This window comes from Daucus carota, chromosome 3 (genome assembly GCF_001625215.2).
Source record: "Daucus carota subsp. sativus chromosome 3, DH1 v3.0, whole genome shotgun sequence".
Classification (NCBI taxonomy): domain Eukaryota; kingdom Viridiplantae; phylum Streptophyta; class Magnoliopsida; order Apiales; family Apiaceae; genus Daucus; species Daucus carota.
In genome coordinates, this window is record NC_030383.2 from 64037009 (window position 1) to 64058326 (window position 21318).

The 21318-nt window shown below is 33.0% G+C and overlaps 4 protein-coding genes across 7 annotated transcripts; 2 read left to right on the forward strand and 2 right to left on the reverse strand.

Annotated features, from left to right (window-relative positions):
• Positions 1-990: 990 nt before the first annotated feature.
• Positions 991-2397, forward strand: LOC108211660 (wound-induced basic protein-like). Its single transcript, XM_017383316.2, has 2 exons — positions 991-1137; positions 2128-2397. The coding sequence occupies exons 1-2, from the start codon at positions 1064-1066 to the stop codon at positions 2198-2200; spliced, it is 147 nt and encodes a 48-aa protein (XP_017238805.1). The 5' UTR covers positions 991-1063; the 3' UTR covers positions 2201-2397.
• Positions 2398-3477: 1080 nt separating this feature from the next.
• LOC108213095 (uncharacterized) lies at positions 3478-4934 on the forward strand. Its single transcript, XM_017384837.2, has one exon. The coding sequence runs from the start codon at positions 3615-3617 to the stop codon at positions 4818-4820; it is 1206 nt and encodes a 401-aa protein (XP_017240326.1). The 5' UTR covers positions 3478-3614; the 3' UTR covers positions 4821-4934.
• Positions 4935-5352: 418 nt separating this feature from the next.
• On the reverse strand, positions 5353-10985 carry LOC108214654 (nuclear transport factor 2). Of its 4 annotated transcripts, none has more exons than XM_017386781.2 (10): positions 10797-10985; positions 10625-10695; positions 9350-9487; positions 8735-9035; positions 8416-8657; positions 8057-8225; positions 7839-7957; positions 7695-7757; positions 6556-6622; positions 5353-6081 (listed from the first exon to the last, which is right to left on the reverse strand). In XM_017386781.2, exons 2-10 carry the CDS (start codon positions 10682-10684, stop codon positions 5768-5770), a joined length of 1473 nt encoding a protein of 490 aa, XP_017242270.1. In that variant the 5' UTR covers positions 10685-10695; positions 10797-10985; the 3' UTR covers positions 5353-5767. The 4 variants fall into 4 exon arrangements, with proteins under 4 accessions (XP_017242270.1, XP_063946381.1, XP_063946383.1 ...); XM_064090311.1 differs by having other exon boundaries at positions 10806-10954; XM_064090313.1 differs by having other exon boundaries at positions 10625-10686; positions 10797-10954.
• A 1624-nt stretch (positions 10986-12609) lies between these two features.
• On the reverse strand, positions 12610-14495 carry LOC108213801 (uncharacterized). The gene is made up of 5 exons (XM_017385590.2): positions 13802-14495; positions 13343-13483; positions 13168-13248; positions 12945-13072; positions 12610-12856 (listed from the first exon to the last, which is right to left on the reverse strand). The coding sequence occupies exons 1-5, from the start codon at positions 14228-14230 to the stop codon at positions 12808-12810; spliced, it is 828 nt and encodes a 275-aa protein (XP_017241079.1). The 5' UTR covers positions 14231-14495; the 3' UTR covers positions 12610-12807.
• Between the last annotated feature and the right edge of the window lie 6823 nt (positions 14496-21318).

Consider the following 21318-nt stretch of genomic DNA (forward strand, 5'->3'; position numbering starts at 1 on the left):
TGTAATATATGTGTGTAGTATCATGAACATGATTCCCCACCAGTCTTCTCCTGCCACACTGCAATCCCAAACTTATTGATGGTGATGATCAATCAGTTTATTTTGTTGTTGTCCTCTTCCACAAGTGTACTAATCACACAAGGATAAGACACATTTTCCACAAAATATTTTATATTTTAGCAAAATGAAAAATAAATAATCCTCATGTGAAAAGTTAAATAATTTAGGCTAAATATAATGATACACGTGGAAAATCTTTCATGAGATTTTAGGACAAGTATTTGTTCGATGAGGATAATGACAGCATATAATTGCAAACGGTGATACTCGTCCGTAATTTATTATGTGCATGTATTTTGAGATTCTTATAAAATATTGTTTCATAATATTTTAATTTATTTTTAATAAAAATTTAAGCATTGAATTTTTATTCAGTAAAAAAAATTAAAAAAATATTATAGCACATATTTTATAAGAGTCTCAGAATACGTGTTAACAACTAACGTTAAGAACCAGCTGGGACAAAGGAAGTACTCCCGTCTCTTTTTACATGTCCGTTTTGAGTTTCGAGTAGTCAAATTGACCAATTTTCGGCTAAACATTACATATTATCTATTTATTATTTTTAAAATCTCAAAGTTGCATATTAAAATAGACTAAATATACTTTTTTTATGATATAATTTTTATTATTCTTTCTTTTTAATTATATAATACATGTAAATTCCACTCAAAATATAATCAATTTGACCGGTCAAAAGTCAAAATGGACATGTAAAAGAGACGAGAGTTATTTATTGGATGATGTTTATTTATGTAATTAATGTTAAATTCAACACATGAAAACCACAATATATTTATAACTTTCAAATTTTTATAGCACCAGAAAGGTCAAACTGGGCTGAGACTATAGACCCAGTCCAAGATTAAAGTGAAAAAGGTAATGGGCCAGGTACATTTTAGATTTAAGGCCCAATAATGTATATAAATGATGCAGTGACAGATTGAAAGCTAGGGTTTGTAAATTGGGGGAGATTAGCAGCTGCAACTCATAAAGTAACAAGATGATTTACGACGTGAATTCACCTCTTTTCCGATCATTTCTCAGCCAGAAGGGCGGCGCCTCTTCTGATAGGAGGTCTCTCTCTCTCTCTCTCTCTCTCTCTCTCTCTCTCTATATTTGTATACATGTGTGTTTATATCGTGTTTTAAATTATTTACTGGTGGATATGTAATTAAAATATTCGATAGGTTCGATTGCAATTTTTGTTCCATAGACTATAATCACTCTATTGTTACTTGCAATACCTAGTTAAAAATGGAGTTGTCCTGTTTGCGTGGTGCTTTAAACTGTAGTTCAGGTATGTGATTAGGATTTTCAAGAAGCTGAGTGTGTAAAATTGTCCCTGGTTGTGCAACGATATTTATTCCTGTTATGTTAGAATATCAAAATGCATTTAGATTATAGTATTGCGGTTACAGTTTTTTTGGGTACTACACAATATGTATGGGGGGGGGGGGGTATCGTTCTTTAGTACTGTACTATTAAACACAAGTGACTACATAATTTTGGCTAATTATTTATGGTTTGGGGTAATAATAGGCGTAGTTGAGTCGATAATAAATTATTTCTCAGACTGAAAGCTGGTTTTGTGATCAACTATACATGATTTTTAGTTCATGTAATATAAATTTATGGAACCGGAAAGAAATTTGAATCTGTTAGACTATTACATTAATGTGATCAATTGAATTGAACTGTTTTTTTTAAAATATATTTGACTAATTATTCGTTTCTTATGTGACTGCCATTACTGCCACCTTGTTTCTTCTTCTTGATACAATTTCATACAGGTTGAATTAATATATAAAGTTTTATTTGTGTTCTATGATCACTGTAAAAAATTATGGTGCTGTTTTGTGTGTATTGTAAGATAGAAGTGTCTATCGGTGGCTACAGTTGTCGATTGAGATTTGGTTCATGATATTGTAGTAACATTTGGCTCTTGATGTTGCAGCCCCATTGGGCTGGACACCGTAAATTTTTCTTTTGCCATGCATTTTCAAACATTCACATATTTTCTTAATTTGATTCTTACGAATTAGTTTTTTTTCTGTCCGACTCCAGGCAAATGGAGGAGCAAAAGCCAAAGGGACAGAAGCCAAAAGCAAATGAGAATAAGCCTGTGATGTCGGAATGAGCGATCACTGTGTGTAGTTGCTGAAATGTTGCATGTCTTTTAGCGCTTTTAAAAGTGTTTGTAAGATGTCTATGTCAAGTCAAACGGGTTATGTAGAAACTTGAATGTCTATTATGTACCAACTTTAATTTGGCAATGTGATATGTTATTGGAATAGACCTTTCCAAGTAATTAATGGATGTGGTTTTTTAAACTTAGCGTGATGTCTTATTAGTTAAACTGGCATTGTGATTGCTATATATATATGAAGCTTTGATAATGAGCTTGCTGCTGTTTTTGATTTTATGTTCAAGAGTCTTTGGAACTTCAGTGCTTTTTAATTCCTGCTTTAACCAAATCGATTTAAGATCCTCGATGTTACCTGAGAAGTTATAATCGAGTATAGCCTTTAACAATGACAGGAGCTTTTAGATATCCCTGGAATTACAACTGCTTTAGATGGAGATAATACATGATCACATTAGCATCCGTGGGGAGGAGCCTTGGTTTATGATTGCATCCTTGGCCTTTTAACTATGATAGCATCCATGGCAAGGGGGCTAAAGCGGAATCTTGCAAGTAGTTATTGTCTGGTGTAGTTATTACCTTGGTAGCTGTAGAGGACAATACTTTTTGACCAGAGAGAAGAACAAGAGGGAACAATGGTACTCATGCTAGTTATACGATTGTGGATGTGGTCAATCTTCATTATTGAAGAGCAGCAACAGACACAAAGGGTCACAAAGTTGAGGGCAAAGAGATCATGTAGTAAAGAGGGGTGGGGTTCATACATAATATCCACTCGAGTGGCCTCCCATGTTATCACTACCATCTTCAGTCACCTCCAGTATTTTCTCTTCTCTCTGAAAAAAATCAAGGTAAAAGACCACTCTTGAGAGGTAAAAGAAAAAGAAACCACCTATAGTTCTTTCTTGGAGGCTCCCTTTCCACACTCTTACCCAAATATCCTCTTCAACTGTTGCTTACAAAGTTTTTCTTTGTTAGTTTCTAATTTTTCGTTTAATTGATCAGATAGTATATCTTTCGCTTGGTTTGCCAAGAGTACTCGAATCTTATCAAAATGAGACGGGTGCATGACCGTGTTTAATTATTAAAAAAAATTGTTTCGGGAGAGTAGTGATCTAAACATGTCGAAGTTATACTTTGATAAACTCCAACTTGCTACTAGCATTATTTTGAAGGCCAAAATGAGCCAAAGCTCAACAAAGAACGTGGCACATTTGGCCATTTTAGCCACTATTACATGATCCTCGAGTATTCTCTATAAAAATACAATCATTTCTTGTCCTTTATTCACGGCGGTTTCACCTCAATCAGACATCTTTTACACTCTTCTTTTCCTCTCCACTCCATCACCATCTTCACATTTTCCATACCATCTTCTCTGTTTCACATTTTTTAAGCACATAACCAAATGGCTGAGCTGTGCATGTCTTCTTCGACCACCTTTAAGCCTCAAGCCAGTCTTGTTTACGCTTACTTTACTCGCATTAGTAGCTTCATTCTCTCCCACCCTCTCTACTTCTCATACTTGATCTTCTTCTCGCCTTACGCGCTTAAAACTCTGTCATTCCTCTGGCCTCTCTTCATCACCACCTCTTTTATACTTCTAGTTCTTGTTCTCGGGCAAAGTAACTCTGCATTTCATGTAATTCGAGAAAATTTGAGTGAGAAATTTGGTTTTGACAGCCAGGAAGCCTGTCCTGACTTGGAGGAATGTGAAGCATATAAGATCGTGTTTGCGTTTGACACTCAGGTATCTGATATGGTTGAGCATTTGACTGGAGAAGAGTATTTGCTGCAATCTTTTGATGATAAAGAAGTAGTTTATGATTTAGTTGAACCAGCTAAGAGTAGTGATTCACAATTTGTGGAGGAGAAGAGATTACAGGACTTTTTCGATGTAGTGGATGACTTTGATGATAATGTGGTTGAGAAAAATGTTGATCTGATTTGCACAAAGTCCATTGAAGTTGTTGCAGAAGATGTAGATGAGTCGAAATTGAGGAAAATAGATGATTCAGTGATTGTGAAGTCTGGTAAAGTTGTTGAAGAAAATGCAGATGAGGCAAAAGATGTCAATGTTATTGGTTGGAACAATGGAGGACACACTAGAAAGGTAAGGTCACTTGGCAAGCCATTTTCCGCGGAAGGTATTATTGACAGTGGAGAGTACAATTCAAGTCTTGGAAGCTACGGATCCATGAGAAGGGAAAAGGAATGGAAGAGGACGTTAGCCTGCAAGCTTTTTGAGGAACGGCATAATGCAGTGGTGGAGGGGGATGAGAGGATTGATGCGCTTTGGGAGAGGCATGAATCCGATGAGTTGAGCAAGTCTATGAGAATGGCCAGTGAAACTAACAAGAAGAGTGTGAAGAAGTCGTCTATAATGAGCTTTTACGGGGATGTTGAAGAAGAAGAAGAAGAAGAAGGTGATGATGATAATGAGGAGTTTGAGATTACAAAGGCGCAGCTATGTTGCTTACAGGCCTTCAAGTTTTCTGCTGGCAAGATGAACTTGGGGATGAGAAGGCCTAATCTTGTCAAGTTTTCGAAGGCCTTGAAGGGGTTTGGCTGGCTTCATTCTGCCAAAAGGCATGGAAGGAAGGAGAAAGCTTAAGTGTGACTAATACTAGTTTGTTTTTTCAGTCAAGCTTCATGTAAAACTTTTCATGTGTTTCGAATATCTATTATATCTGCATATAAACTTCTGCTTTCCTTTGCTTGGTTTGAAGATTTCTCTTTATGATATACATACCGAGTACTCATATTCAAGATCATATTTTGTTTGGATTTAAGTTTTTCTCAGGACTCTGAAGGTCATGGGTTGACGACGTGTTAACTGGCCAACTATTTTTGAACCGTTGGATGAATATCCAACGACCAAAATTATAACAAAATTTTAACACATCTGGCTCTGGACCAGGAACCTAAACTTCTGCTTTCCTTTGCTTGGTTTGAAGATATTCTGTCTATGATATACATACGAGTACTCATGTTCAAGTTCAAGATCATATTTTGTTAAGATTGAAGTTTTCCCCAAGACTTTGAAGGATCATATTTTCCTACTAGATTCTAATGATCAACTTATAAAACAGTTTTATACGATACATGTATCATAATTTCGAACAGGATATAAGCAGAGCCGAATATAAGCAGAATGCCAAGACATCAGATAGTCCTGATATGATCGATTAACTATCGTATTAGCACCAAAAAAGCCAACATGCAAATACATGGGAAAGAAAAAACAACAGAAGAAATTAAAGTAGCTAAACAAAACGTAGTATCAGAAGTTCAGTATGCTCCTACATGAGAATCTTAATCTTTCTATCGACCTATCTGTCTAGTACCAACCTTTATGAAAAGAATGCACCATGAGCAGATTAATACCCTACAGAAAATTCCACAATGCGTTCTTACAAAGAATCGTAAGTTCCTCACCAAATTGACATCCAACCAAACTCATCTATTTTTGTCTTGTTGGCTGGTCCCCAACATTTTCAAACTACAAAACTGAAAAAGGGTAACTAAAATTTCCGTGAACAAAATCTATTCTTGATTTCCTCAGGCAGAAGCAGGTACTCTAGGTGCCAAATTTTTGGCCGCTCCAGAACCAGACAGCCCACCACCACGGGTTACACGACCACCATTGGCTGAATTTTCGGTCCTCTGAAATCCATCTCCACCGCCACGGTTTGATGAACCGCCCCGATTGTTTCCTCGATTATTACTGAACTCACTCCGGCCACTGAATTCTGCTCGGTTGTATCCCCTGCCACCACCATAATTACCGCGTCCTCTCATTCCCTCGTTCCGAAATCCAGCTTCATTCCTAAATCCGACTCCCCTACCAGCTGGGAACCTTCCACGGTTGGTCACTGCAAAAATATGAGTAGCTTAATAAGAATTCAACACAAAATTAGGAAATAATAACTACAATCAACCCAATACCGATGGTGCTATTGCAATTCAAGCCTTTAGCAATTATGCCAACAAAATAGGTGAGGTAGTTTTAACTCAGGCAACCAGCTATTATATTAGCCACTTAAGGTCTAGAAAGAGCAACATCAGATTTTACTTGGCAAATGATTTTTCCAAGTTAAGACGAAATGAAGTACAAACCCTATGGCGTAATTAACTAGAGACTCTAGAAGCAATGTTAACAGGTTTTATTTAACAAAGTATTTCACTAATCAAATTTGCCTAAAAGCAACTCAAATTTTGCGAAACTATGTTGTTATCCTCTAAAACTTGACCCCTTATTCTCTCTTAATTGTAATTCCAGCCTGTGGTACGGACAAAATAACATAATTCCACTTGTTAGTTGGTTACATGACAAAAGAAAAACATACCTCTCGAATTAGTCGACCTCTTCTCTTCAATAACCGCTGGGCGCCCGCCCAGTGTAATTGGTGAAGCCTAAGTATATTAAAATAAATTAAGGACATAAAGATTTAGAAGAAAAAAAAGGATTTCATTCAAGAAAAAGTAGTGCTTTGTCATTCTCTGACTGAAAATATATGCAAGGAACGTAGAAATGTCCCTGGAATCATTTGACGTGCTCCACTGAGGGTAGTACATCTTCTACACATTAAACAAGGACAGTGCAAATATAACTTTTAAAGACTAATCTTCAAAGCTCACATATCCATTGATGATTGTAATTGTGATGATCAGATTTACTACTCGAATAATAAATTTCATGGATAGACTTTCACATGTATACCATATATGGGATTGCATCTGTTACTTGAGTGACATATTATGCTAGATGACCAATGTTTCTTCTATCTTGCTAGTTACAATAAATTCCTAGACATTGCCATTTTCGGTGCACAATGCTATATGGCAGTACCTCTATAACACAGAGATACCACGAAGAGGTAAACACAGTGATATTGCAGTTAGGGCATCTCCAGAGATTAGCTATATGATGCCCTAAACTAAAATTTTGAGGAATATACTTCAAAAATTTACTCCAACAAAGTCCTAGTCATTTCCTTAACATTTAGGATCCACTTCTCATCCCTCATAAATAGATAATGGCTAACCATTTCTCACTTCCCACATTTTTACATTCTTTTGGGTGTTGGTCCACAACAATCGATTATTGGTAACATATGTCCAACGACGACAGAAAAATGGGTCGGTTTTCCGCTGGATGACACTGTAGTGCCCATGTATAGGCATCAAAAACTTAGGTTTAATCCATCCATATGCCCTCACATACAATTGTCAGGACCCAGACCCCTATCTTTTTGCTAATAAATTTTGAATGTAACATTTTAATAATAATAATAATAATAATAGTAAACACAAATAGGGATTATTGTTGGAGTTGTCATTCAATATAGTGTCCTCACTTTTTAGAAATTGAATTGTTTATAATATAATTAGGGAACCTCACGAGGACACTGTTGGAGATGCTCTCAAGTACTTAGAGCATTATGTATTCCCTTTTCGATGTATCAAGAAGGTAAACACTCTTTACCTTAACTGCATTATGTACGGCACTTTCCTCCTCAAATTCCACAAATCCAAAACAGAAACCTTGCTGCCATGATACAACATACATGTTAACAATTATAAGTTCGGTGTATCTTACAATGAGGCAAATGGGTAAGTTGATGCATACCTTGCTCCTAACTTGAATGCCACCATTCTTTATGGCACCAAATTTTTTAAACTCATCCTCAAGAAGCGCAGGTGTTGCATCGTAAGGAAGACCCTTTATGTAGATTGAGTAGCCCTCAGCTGCCAAAAAGTAAAAGAAATATAGATGCAGTCAGAAGCTGAACATTAACAGTTTGAGAAAATAGGCCTACATGCGTACATGAAAATAAATTGTTTTACCTTCACCATCTTGGCTCTTCCCACTTTCAGGAGCAGCACCTGATACTTCAGCCGATGAGACTGTCGGCGGAGCATGGTTGACCTTTTTCTCTTGACTCTTCGATGGAGTTTTACGTGAGGCAGGTGGTGGAGATGAGAAAGGGAGAGAATTAACCTTTAGATCCTTCACCTAAAAATACAACAAATGTTAACATTCTTGTTATATAACCATCTTCAGAAGTAAACAATCAAACATGAGGTAACCAATTAAGCCTTTTTTATGTTATAAACGGAAGAACAATTGAGTTAAACAATCATGTGATACAACGTCATAATCTTTGTTTAAGCAAACCATGCTACGCTAGTTTTTGACAACTTACAATCGAAGCATAAGACTTCTTTGGTGCTTCTTCAGTTTTGACATTAGCTTCAACAACCATCTGTGAATCATCAGGTACAGCATTAACAACCTCAGCCACTGGCTCTTCTTCTTGTTCTTCTGTAGCTTCAACAATTTTCCCATTCTCGAAGGGACTGTGAACTTCCCCATTAGCTTCCTCGGCCACCCCATTGGTCTGCTCAGTAATATGATCATCTTCTACTGGAGCAGCTTCTGTAACCACTAGAGAAAACAACAAAGATTCAGATAGGTGGTGCAATCAGGTCTCGAAACCTCAAAAATCTATGATAATCAGCTACCTTGTTCTTGTTCAGCAGTAACAGGAATCTCAACTTCCACAGAAAAAGCCTGGGTCTTGCTTTCCGCTATGCTGACCTTGTCCACATATTGAAACATGTCATTGAGCACGAAGTAGCCACCTCTATCTTGTGGAGCAAGGAAAAAGGATTGAGTGAAATTCCGCTCTATGTTGTCCTTTCCAGTCATATACCCAGTTACGAGCACATGGACTCCTGAGGAAAGTGACTCTTGGGCATCAACGGACTTAATCTCTGCCTTATAATCATCATAATGAAGAGAAAGAACTTTCTCATTTATGGCCTGTGTATAAGATCAACCAAGGTAGCAGAGTCAAAACATAAAAAATAGAAGGGAACAACATTGCACATATTATTTTAAATTTAAAGCCCACAAAAACAATAGGTACAAGCTTTACACATGTAAAAAATAAGATCCTCATCTTTGAAAAATACTAAAACAATGCCGAAAATTCAAAGTCAGAATCTGGGCTTATAAGTCTCCAACAAAACTACAATGGAATCGGATAAATTAATAAATCATGATCCACGCAACATTTAATATCTTTACACATCAATATTAACTTCAATCACGTTCACGAAAGAGATCATAATTACCGTCATAGTTGTTGTAATACTTGTGCTTCCATCCTCCTCAGGACGACCAAGTTGGCTGATATCTTGGTAAAATCGATGCACAAGCGACGGTGAATGATGCAATATTTTGTAATATTGTGCAACAAACGCATTGCCAACCTACCAATAACAAAAACAAATCAAACCCCGACATTTAAAAAAAAACAAAAGAAAAGAAAAACAGCAGAACTAACATACAAACAAACAAAAAAGACTCAATCAGTCGATCTTTAAACTGGAAGAAGTCAAAAAATACCAATTAAAATAGAAGACTCGATATTGAAACTATAAAAAAGCTAAAAAGTTGTACTAGCATACAACTAAGCAAAAGAGACTCAATCTGGAAACTATAAAAACATAAAGAACTATACCGTCACACCTGTAAAACCATAATAAACTATAGACCGCCGTACAAATTGACAAAAAAGTTTTAATTCAGAAACAGAAAGTATGCCGTCATACAAAGAAGAAATGATGACTCCATATTGGAACTAAAGAAACACAAAAAAGCAATGCTAGCACACAAAATTAAAGAAAGCTTGAAACCAGAAATACATTAAACAGAGCGCCAACACAAATTAACAAAAAGGAGTCGATCTTTAAACAGAATAACATGACAGAAGCATACCAACATACAATTAAGAAAAATACTCAACACGAGCACACACACACACACACACACAAATGCCAGCACACATAGCAATAAAGAATCCCTCTTGAAACTAAGAAAACATTAAAAAAGTAGTATTAGCATACAAATAAAAGAAAAAGAATAAATCTTGAAGCTCAAAAAACACAAACAAGTGAACCATCATACAAGTTACAAAAATACTCAATCTCAAAACTAAAGAAACACAAAGAAGTAAACCATCATACAATTAACAAAAAAACTCAACCTTGAAACAGTAAAAAAAATAAAGAACTATACCATTGTGCAAATTAACACGAAAGACAAAATCTTGAAACAATAAAACCATTAAAAAAAAACTATATCAATATACCATAAAATCATACAAATTAACAAAAAAGATTTAATATTGAAACTATAAATATATAAAAAAACATACCATTATACAAATCAACAAAAAAAGGACTCAAATCTTGAACCTACAGAAAGACATAAAGCAATACCTTTATACAAATTAACAAAAAGACTCAATCTTGAACCTAAAGAAACACACAAAAAGCAATAGCAACAAACGATATAACAAAAAAGATTCAATCTTTACACTAAAACAACAATCAAGAACCACTTACCGTTTGGGCTGGTGGTGGCGCAACCACCTCCGCCGCCCCAGCCTCCGTCGCCGCCGCCATCACTGATTGATCTGTAAGAAACTAATCAAAAACCCCACCATAACACACACGCAGAAACAACACTCAAAATTGTTAAAACACAAGGATCTAATTAAAGAAAGATGGATCATACCTGAGAGAGCTGAGAGAAGTGGGAGAGATTGAAGCTTTCTTGATTTGGGTTACTCTCTCTCTAGAATCTAGGGTTTTGCAGCGAGAGAGAGGGGGCTTGTGGATCTTGAAAACTGGGGGTGTGTGGAAGGTGATTGTGTAAGTATAATTTACTTTTGACTGATGTGTGTTTATATATAGATGCTCTGTCTCTGTGTCTATTGTTTCCTGTACAGAATAGGTATTTGTGTTGAATTCGCATTTTGTTGAAAATACAGATAAAAATATAATTAACGTTATTAAATATTTTTATATTATTATAAATTAATACAGTATAAAAAAGCCATCAAAATGTTACGACATAAAGTGAATCCATGATTCATGACATAAATATTTGATTCTATTTGTTTGTTACTTGTAACTATAAGTGAATCAAATTTCACTAGGAATATGAAAAAGTATTTGGACAACGAATATTATTTTTGTCATGAATGTTATTAGTTTTTGGAATAATGAATGTTATAAGTTGATTACATACTTGTGCAGTATAATAGTTTTTAAATTTCAAATTTTTAATAGGTAAAGTGTCATATTTTGAATAAATTAATATTATTGGTTAACATGAAGGTGAATATTTGAACTTCATCATTTAAAGAAATGTATCATAATAAATTATTGAAGGTGGCAGGTGTTTTTTTATGATCCATTGTGATTAACTATTTATGAAATGGCTTTTCACTTAAGCACATCAAAAAATAAAAATTTATAGAGATGCCAAAAAGAATTTGCTAAATAAAAATATAATTTTTGTATTTAACATTCAAGAACCTCGACTTGAATTAAATGAGCCAACAAAGTATTTTTTATTTTTGTCATTAAACTTTCATGATAATCAATTATATCAAAATACAATATTGAAATGAGATTATTTTTTTCATAGATTAAAATCTTTCGTCTAATAAAAGGCATGAATAGATCTCTCACAAAAGTTTAGATAAAAAAATCTTAATGTCTAAAAATAATGTTCGAAAGAAAAAAAATTTGTGAATTAAGAAATGAAAAGAGGAATTTTATCCAGAAAATCTACCGACTAATCAAAGATAATGCAGAGATGATCCCAAAAATTTAGATAATAAAATATTAATGACTAAAACGAAAACTTAGTTAAAAAACACAAGATCCGCATAAAAAAATAAAATAAAATGGAAACAAAAAAAGGAAGGGCCGAAACAAAATTATTTAAATGACACAATCGCTAATTATTTATAAGATAAAATCGTCATATACGATCAAAATATCATGAACTATGACATTCATTCGAAAAGAACATGATATTTTAAATGATACACAAAGACATTGATACAATTTGAAACATGTCAATTATTCATGAATATATTAGTTAATAATATTTTAAATTTTAGATTATAGAATGCAATTGTTGTAGGATGACGTCCCAAATCATATACCCTAATATCTAAAATTTATATTAGATTGTTCCTAGCTTGCTTGACTGTGGAGGCTCGACTTTTATATATACATATGTGATAATAATATTTAAATAAAATTTTAAATGTAAAAATGTGAAATAAGAATTATAATACAAAATCACTCACAAACACCCACTAACATTATGCCCACTTACATACACAGCTATTTGTCGATGTCCCGAAGCTTAGCTTATTTGTCGATGGAACTAGCAAGTATATGTATACAATCTACTGATTTTTTAAGCGATGTAACAGCCTTTGTCATTGCAAAATTTAAGATAAGCAATTTTCGATAGAGAAGGCTATAATAATAAGTCGATTATGAAGTAGAGTAAAAATAACACAAAATTCAAAATCAAAGTAGCTGACTACTATATGTTAAGTTCCATTAAACCAAATGGATCATACAGCAAGAATACAGAACAAATTGATTAAACAACAAAATGAAAGCATCTAGTTCTTGGCACTTTACAAAATTGTAAAGACAATCAAAAATCTGTAATCTAATTGTTACACATTTAATACTGTTGTAAATAACAAATTATATCAAACACGAGGACGAGGCAGGCTGACTAGAAGATGCCCATTCCAAACACTGCATAGAACAGAAACCAATAATCAGATACTCGCTCCTTTTACGTGATGTCGAGTGTTTAAATATTTGTCGGAGACAGGGTGTGTACCTTTTTACGTAGTAATAACAAAAGTCCGCCAAGATGAAAGTTTGAACAATTTCGGTTAGCAGGACCATCGGAAGCCAAAAATATCCGCTTCCCAGCAAGTACAGATACTTTCCGGCAGTATCATAAACCTGCATTCGATAGCAAATTGACACGGATTTGATAAACATTTGAAGCAATAGTTTGAATGATCAGATTATGATTAAGCAATGCAGATGAATTTTACCGAGATCATCCAATGGGCGGATCCCATAAATTGAGCAATGCCTAGTGCAAACACGTAATGGGTAGTAAATGGTTCAAGCACCTGTATGGCGATATTAGAGTGAGTTGATTTAGTACTGTTTATAGTTCATGGTACGAAACATATGAATGTTGTAGTGCTGCAGATGGGAACGTACCCTTATTTTTTGCATCATCAGAAGCTGTGGCAGCACGGAAATAGACTCGAGGTACACCCAGAAAGCCCACAGAATTCGACTAAATAGGTAATGATTTGTATACGGATGCACAAGTATGCTTAGCACAACACAAGGCAACAACTGCAGACCAAATATATTGAGTAGATTCAGTTGAGACACATATGATCAGTTCGAAACAACATTGCAGACATAGTTTGAATATCAGTAAGATTGTGTTTGAGAACATGTATTTCATTTCAAATGACATGATTTGAGGTCTCGTTTCAGTTTCTCAGTTTTATACTGGTATTTGAATGTCCTGGATTTCAAATGAAATTTAAATCCAACTTTTATTTATATCCAAACATGTCATTTGATCAAATCCAGGATTTCAAACAGGGTATAAGGTAAAACAAGAATGCAGAGTTTCCGGAAAAAGAGCAAAGGAAGGATCTTTACCACATAGGCATGGGGGAAGTTGTCTAGCTCAGCCATGTAAGTAGACTGCAGCTTAAACCTCATCATGTAAATAACCCACATTGTGAAAACAAGTGTTATCGAATCAAGAAGGGTGTGAATGTCGCCTTCCATGAAAAAACTACAACCCAATCGTACAGCTGTGAAAATCGCGGTAAGCTCCTGAGTCTTCAGTGACAGGCCTGAGCAATTTTTTTTCGTGTTGAGCTTGTAAATCAAAACCAGAATACCAGCAGCATGAATCGTTTCAGAGGCGATAAAGAAGTGATTATGATCCTCGATGAACATATTAAGCACCACCAATGTGGAAATCATAAAAGTTAATCCTATAATTATTTTCACCCTCGTCGGCTGCCTTCTCAGCCATACAAACCATTTATTCAACTCAGATAATTCCCTCTTTCTCCCCATTATGTTATATACCCACACAAAAACACTCGATCACTTAAATGTGCGTGTATAAAAAAATCACCAGACAATCGGATAACCAGTCTGAGACTACGTTAAACGGGCTCAAAGCAACGAATGCTTTGTACCTCTCCTCGCCTCCTCCAATCTGCCTCTCTGGTTAGAGAGATTTAGACAGAGAAAGGGGTCGAAGGAGAGCGAGAACCAAAGGAATATTGCTTCAAGGGAGCGCGTAAGCTTAAGCTTTGTGTTTGATAAAAATTGTGCAAATTATCTTGGAGGATGATGAGAGTTTAAATGCAATTTTTTTTTTCTTTTTTTAGCGAAATTCATTAGAACCATACAGTTACGTGCCTGATTCTGAAATTCACTGCATGTTTTTCTGTCCTTACATTTTTTTTTCTTGCCTCTTCTCCATTCTTTCTTTTCTAACACTATTCTTGGAGGGTCCATGAGAGTATACGTCCAACGTACACATTTTAGGTCCTTTTCGAGCTATTTTTGACCAGACATTGATTCATCAGGCCTAGGTTAATATCAGCTTGTTCAGAATTAATAGACCAGAGCTTAATTTGATTACGGTATTTTGATTTCAGAAGAGATTGGTTCAGGTTCAGCACAATCAATCCAACAAAACTTAAGAGCAAGTCCAATGCTAGATGCTATATATCTATTGCTATTGCTATAATATAGCACCAAAAAACACTTTTTGGTGCTAAAATAAAACTTGCACTCTAATGCTAAGTTCTATAACTAGTTTCAAATTTAACCAATTCATCAACTTTTACCTAACTTTTATATAGAACCAACTCATTAACTTTTACATAACTCATTAACTCATTAACTAGTTTCCAATTTCTAGTTATTGATGATGTGGCAACATGGATGGATCCATCCTTGGTTTCAAATATAGAACCAAGGATGCATCTAAGCATGGATGCATCCAAATATAGCACCCCTTTGGAGTTGAGTTTTTTTACTTTTGATGCTATAATATAGCAATAGAACCAAGTATAGCATTGCATTGGAGTTGCTCTAATATAAAACATGAGACATATTTGAATGACCATTTCTGCAGTTTAGTTAGTAAACACACAGATACAGAACATTCAAGAAATGAATGCAACTACCACAAGCTATACAATCGAGTAGCGAGTTCTGTTGCAGTATACTTATCATATTAGCTTATGGTTGTTAAAATTTAATAATTCTGGTTCTAGGAAGATAAGAAGCCTGAAAACCAAAGAGGGCTTGGCCAAGCCTAGGCCATCATCCCCTTATTCGAGGCAGAGATCTCAAATTCAAAATTTTAGGAACCATAATTGAATAATGTGGTTTGGCTTGCACGAAGCATTGCCAGGGACTAGTGAGGATGCAGTAAGGGAGATTTTCACTTAGTAATGATCTCGTCTCAATATTGAAATATAGCATAAGATCCATTTGGGGCCTTTATCTAATATGTTAACGTTTTTTATGCACAGGTTCTCAATATGATATTAGAGCCAGGTTTGACTGAGGTCGAATTAGAATTCTTTATGAGTGCTTGGCTGTATAAGCATTATCAGGGAATGGCCAAACAAGGTCGCTTGAAAGAGTGACAAAAATTTAAAGAACGAGTTATTAGTGATGGAACCAGAATTCTAGAGTTTTGGACAGAAATTTAAATAACGAGTTACTAATAACGAAAACGGAATTCTAAAAAATAAGTGGCCGAATTATTAAAACTTAAACGTAGGGGTGAGCATAAAAATCCGAAATCCAGATTATCTGATTTTCCGATCACTAAGTCGCTAGAGACTAATTAGTCTGTTGGAGTGCTGGGGTTTATCTATTGCAGGAGTTTTTTGCAGGTTTCTGTATTATTCAGAAAATAACATATAGCCATATACTAATGCTACAGCTAGCATTTCGGAATGTGTGCATTAGAAATATGGACTAATAAGCTGCTAAATGGGAGGGCTAAAAAACTGTTTAGATATTTATCATTGTCAATGTTCCTTACATCTTACGTATTTAGTCTTTAAATTATAATGATGTAGAGAGGCTGATGAACACTGCCAAATTATGCTTAGTAAAATTGTTTTATCTGAAGCAGGTGAACGAAATATGTGATTACATCTTTAAATTCATGTATAGTATGCATACTATCCAGCAGTACATGTATTTCCAGAATTTCCAAAAAATGAATGATCTTTGTATAAAAAATAATGCATATTTTTTTAGATTAAACATGATCCGGATAATCCGTTTTCCAATCCGATTTAAGAGGATATCCGGATATCCGGTTAAACCGGAACCGGAATGAAAATTTAATGATCCGAAAAATCGAATATCCGATTTATAATTCATAACCAGACCGGATATCCGGTTATGCTCACCCCTACTTAAATGGATGGATTCGAAGAGGGCCTAAAACTATTTCAAGGACTATGATCTGTCCCCATGCATAGTGCATGTGCTCCCCTTTGGGTAGCATCAAAGCATGATATTATCCGATTAGAATTAATCTTTGTTATATTCGAATACGCATGGTATTAAATTACTCTTTTCTTGGTTTTGACCATCTACTCATTCGGAAGGTCTCTCTAGGTGCAATGAATTAATGTTTAAGTTTATTAGAGTTGGAAGATTCAGCAAACTCTTATGTGTACTAGTAATTTTTTAAAGCCTCAATATAATAAGTATAAATTATCCTTCCTCTCCTTTTTTTCCTCTCGTTTTCAATAGCCTAGAAGAATAACAGCGTAGAAATTTCATGATGACAGTTAAAAAGAAATCAATCAATCATCAATCAATCAATCATCAATATATATATATAAAGGAGGATGCGGGCGCCTCTAGAATTGCTCGATTCAGTCTTCTGATTTTTCTTAAATTTCGGAGAAAAATATAGTTATAATTCAAAAAAATAAGGTTCAAGAATTCTAAGAGTAATACAAGTGTTTTATTTAAGAATAATACAAGTGATTTATTTATCCTATTCTAAAGATAATACCCTACCATCTAAAAAAAGAATCATAAAGATAATAGAATTCTTATTTTTAACTAATATATAAAGGAGGATGCGGGCGCCTCTAGAATTGTTCGATTCAGTCTTCTAATTTTTCTTGAATTTCGGAGAGAAAATATAATTATAATTCAAAAAATCATGTTCAAGAATTCTAAAGGTAATACAATTCTTTTCTTATTAGATTTCCCTATTTGCAGCAATATATACTCAACGATGCAGCAGTCCATAACTCAGATCAACCAATCTGACTAAACAAATCAGAAACAAAGGATTGCACCAGGCAAATATACATGAACGGTAGCCAATGACCCTGCATCTGAGACATGGCAAAGGAAACGAGACTAACTAATCAGACAGAAGCTTATTTAGCAATCATAAAAGAGTAGGATTCTATTTATTCAAAATAATAATTATAGAACAAATATAATTAAAAAATATAATTCAAATTTTCAAAAGTTATAAAATTTACTTCCTCCGTCCCAATGAATTGTATACGTTACTTTTTGGCATGCTTTTTAAAACTCTTTTAAATAGTTACACAGTATATATTTAAAATTTTCGTTTCTGAATAAAAATTTGATGTTTAAACTTTTATTCATAAAAAGAAAAAAAAAATTATGCAACTATATTTATCGGAGCCTAGAAATGCGTGCAAACAGTGAACCTATACATCCCATTAGGACAGAGGGAGTATAATATTATTTTATTAATTTTTTCAAATTATATATCTAAAAAATAAAAACCAACATCTTCCAGAATCTCAAATTATCTAAACAAGTTCATAGCGCTAAACTCACGTCGTTCCATAATGATCAATAAGATAGCATCTCTATCATGAAAACATCTTTGAGATGTTCGCAACCCCATTCAAATAGTATGCATGAACTTAAAACAAATCTGAATAATAATTCAATTTAGTCTTATAATTTTCTTGAATTTCGAATAGATACAAAATTATAATTCAAAAAATCAAGTTCAAGGATCTTACAATAAGAATAATTAACAAATAAATATGATATATAAAATAAGAATCATATATTGATTTTATGATAATGTAAATGATTCTTGATGTGTTTGACGGGCACGGGAGGCAGCCCAAACTAATTCAAAAAATGAGTTCAAGAATTCTAAAGGTAATACAATTCATTTATTATTGGATTCTAAACATAATACAATTCTTCTTCTTATTTAGAATTCTAAGAGAAATATTATTTATATTTGAGAATTATAAAATAATACAATTTTTATTTTCAATTTAATCTTATAATTTTCTTAAATTTATCCGAAAACTGATCAGAAGAGATTTATCCAGAAACTCATTGGAAGAGTGCAGGACATGCTCAATGGATTACCTAACAGAATTGCAAGATGTTTTTAGGTCCAGGATAATTTTTCTTTTAGTTTTATCTTTGATTGTTTAAGCGCACTCTGTCTTTTCCAAAATTTCTACAAATCCCTGATTTCGACACCGCATGAATTCTACTAAATTGAATCCGCAGATGTCAGGAGCTTAGTGTGTTTGCGTTTATATGTTCTGTGATGTTTATTTATGTAGCCGTTCGAGGCTATAGTAATTAGTACCTATGATTTTTCATAACTCCTCGCCGGCTGGCCAAAAGGTTATCAAAAGTGCCTTTTAGAGTAAAAGAAGTTACACCTTAAATTTGTCCTGATGATCAAACGGCTTGCGGCCACTATTGCCAATAATTAATCTCAAATCATGGGGATGCTGTGATTTCATTGATCATCAAAGTTCAAACCATGTTTTGAGTTCTTTAACATGTTTTCTTTTTACAATTAAAAGAATACGTTCATGTCAGGTTCGGTCTTTTTTGTATTATTATTTTGGTGAATTTATTGTAAAGAATATAAAGGAGGATGCGAAAGGCGCCTCCTTCGTTTAATTTTCATAATTTTTTGAGAGAAAATAAATAAAATACCAAAAAATAGTAGTCGCAAAAGAGATATAACTCTAAGTAGTTAAGAAATAGGAATCCGAATAAAAATATAATAGCTAAAATTTGTGAAATTCTAAGTAGTTAACAAATAGTAATCTTAAAAGAAAAGAGAGATAATTCAAAACAATTAAAAAATAAAACCTATGAAAATAGATATATTTATCCAATTATAATTATAATTTTATCATAATGTAAATGATTCTTAATTAGTATTGTGTTTGAGGGGAGGGCGGCCCAAATTAATTTTAACCTAAATAATAATGAATTTTCTATTAGTATTATGTTTGACGGGAAAGCGGCTAAAATAAATTTTTTATCTAAGTTATAATATATTTTTTTTATTAAAACGGGACCACAACTTATAATAATTTTTACCAATTATAATCTTTAATTTTATCATAATTATAATAATTTTTATCAGTATTGTGTTTGACAAGAGAGAGGCTCCAACTAATTTTGATCTAAATTATAATATTTAATTTTATCATAAAAATAATAATTATGGATTAATATTGTCTTTGACGGGAGGGCGGTTCGAACTAATTTTATTATTAGTATTGTGTTTGACAGGATGACCACTTAAACAAATTTTTATACTAATCATAATATTTTTTTCATTAGTGATATGTTTAATCGAAAGATGAATCAAAATAATTTTTATGCTATTATAATACTAATTCGTATCAAAATTTATAACGCCGCTGCGAAGCGCGGGCGCCTCTAGAATTGTTCGATTCAGTCTTCTGATTTTTCTTAAATTTTGGATAGAAAATATAGTTATAATTCAAAAAATCAGATTCAAGAATCTAAAAGTAATACAACTCTTTTCTTATCGAATTCTAAAGAATATACAATTCTTTTCTTATTTACAAATATTAAAAGCAATAGGATTACCAGCAATTATTGATAAAATACAATTTATATTTAAAATTTGTAATGTAAGTTAATACAATTTTTATTTTCGATTAGCTCATCATCACCATCTTGAACGATCACATAGTGATTATCACCAACTTAATTGTATTGCTTGCAACAAAAAAAATAAGCAAGGATGGCACTGTGTTTTATTTATTCAAAATAACAATTATTGAACAAATATAATTTTAAAATACAATTCTTATTTTCAAAAGTTATAAAATTTATAATCTTATTATATTATTTTTTTCCAAATTATATATCTAAAAAATAAAAACCAACATATTCCAGAATCTCAAATTGTCTAAACAGGTTTGTAGCGCTAAACTCACGTCGTGTTCCATAATGGTCAAGAAAATAGCATCTCTATATGAAAACAACTTTAAGATCTTCACAACCTTATAGTATGACAGTTCTTTTTTTGTCGGTTTCTAAAAAAATAAAATTATTTTCTTATAATTTTCTTAAATTTCGGATTGAAAATATGATTATAATTTAAAAAATCAGGTTCAAGGATTCCAAAAATTAATACAATTGTTTACTTTTTGGATTCTAAAGATAATACAATTCTCTTCTTATTTAGGAATCCTAAAAAGGAATAGATTTATATTTATTTAAACTAACAATCCTAGCTAAATTACAATTTATATTTAAGATTTGTAATGTAATACGCACAATTTTTATTTTCGATTTACTCTTATAATTTTCTTAAATTTAGAGTAGAAAATAAAGGATTGTAAAGATAATAATCATTAAAAATTAATAGCAAAAAAATTAGAACCATAAAAGAATAATAATTTTTAACTAAAAAATAGGAATCATAAAATAATTAATAAATTAAAATAGGATATATAAAATAGAAATCATATATTGATTTTATGATAATGTAAATGATTTTTGATTAGTATTGTGTTTGACGACCACGGGAGGCGGCCTAAACTAATTTTTATCTAAATAATAATAATTTTTCTATTAGTATTATGTTTGACGGGAAAGTGACTAAAATAATTTTTTATCAATGTTATAATATATTTTCTTATTAAAACGGGACCACGGTTCAAAATAATTTATATCCAATTATAATCTTTAATTTTATCATAATTAGAATAAGTTTTATTAGTATTGTGTTTGACAAGAGAGCGACTCAAACTAATTTTGATCTAAATTATACTGTAATATTTAATTTTATCATAAAAAAAAATTATGGA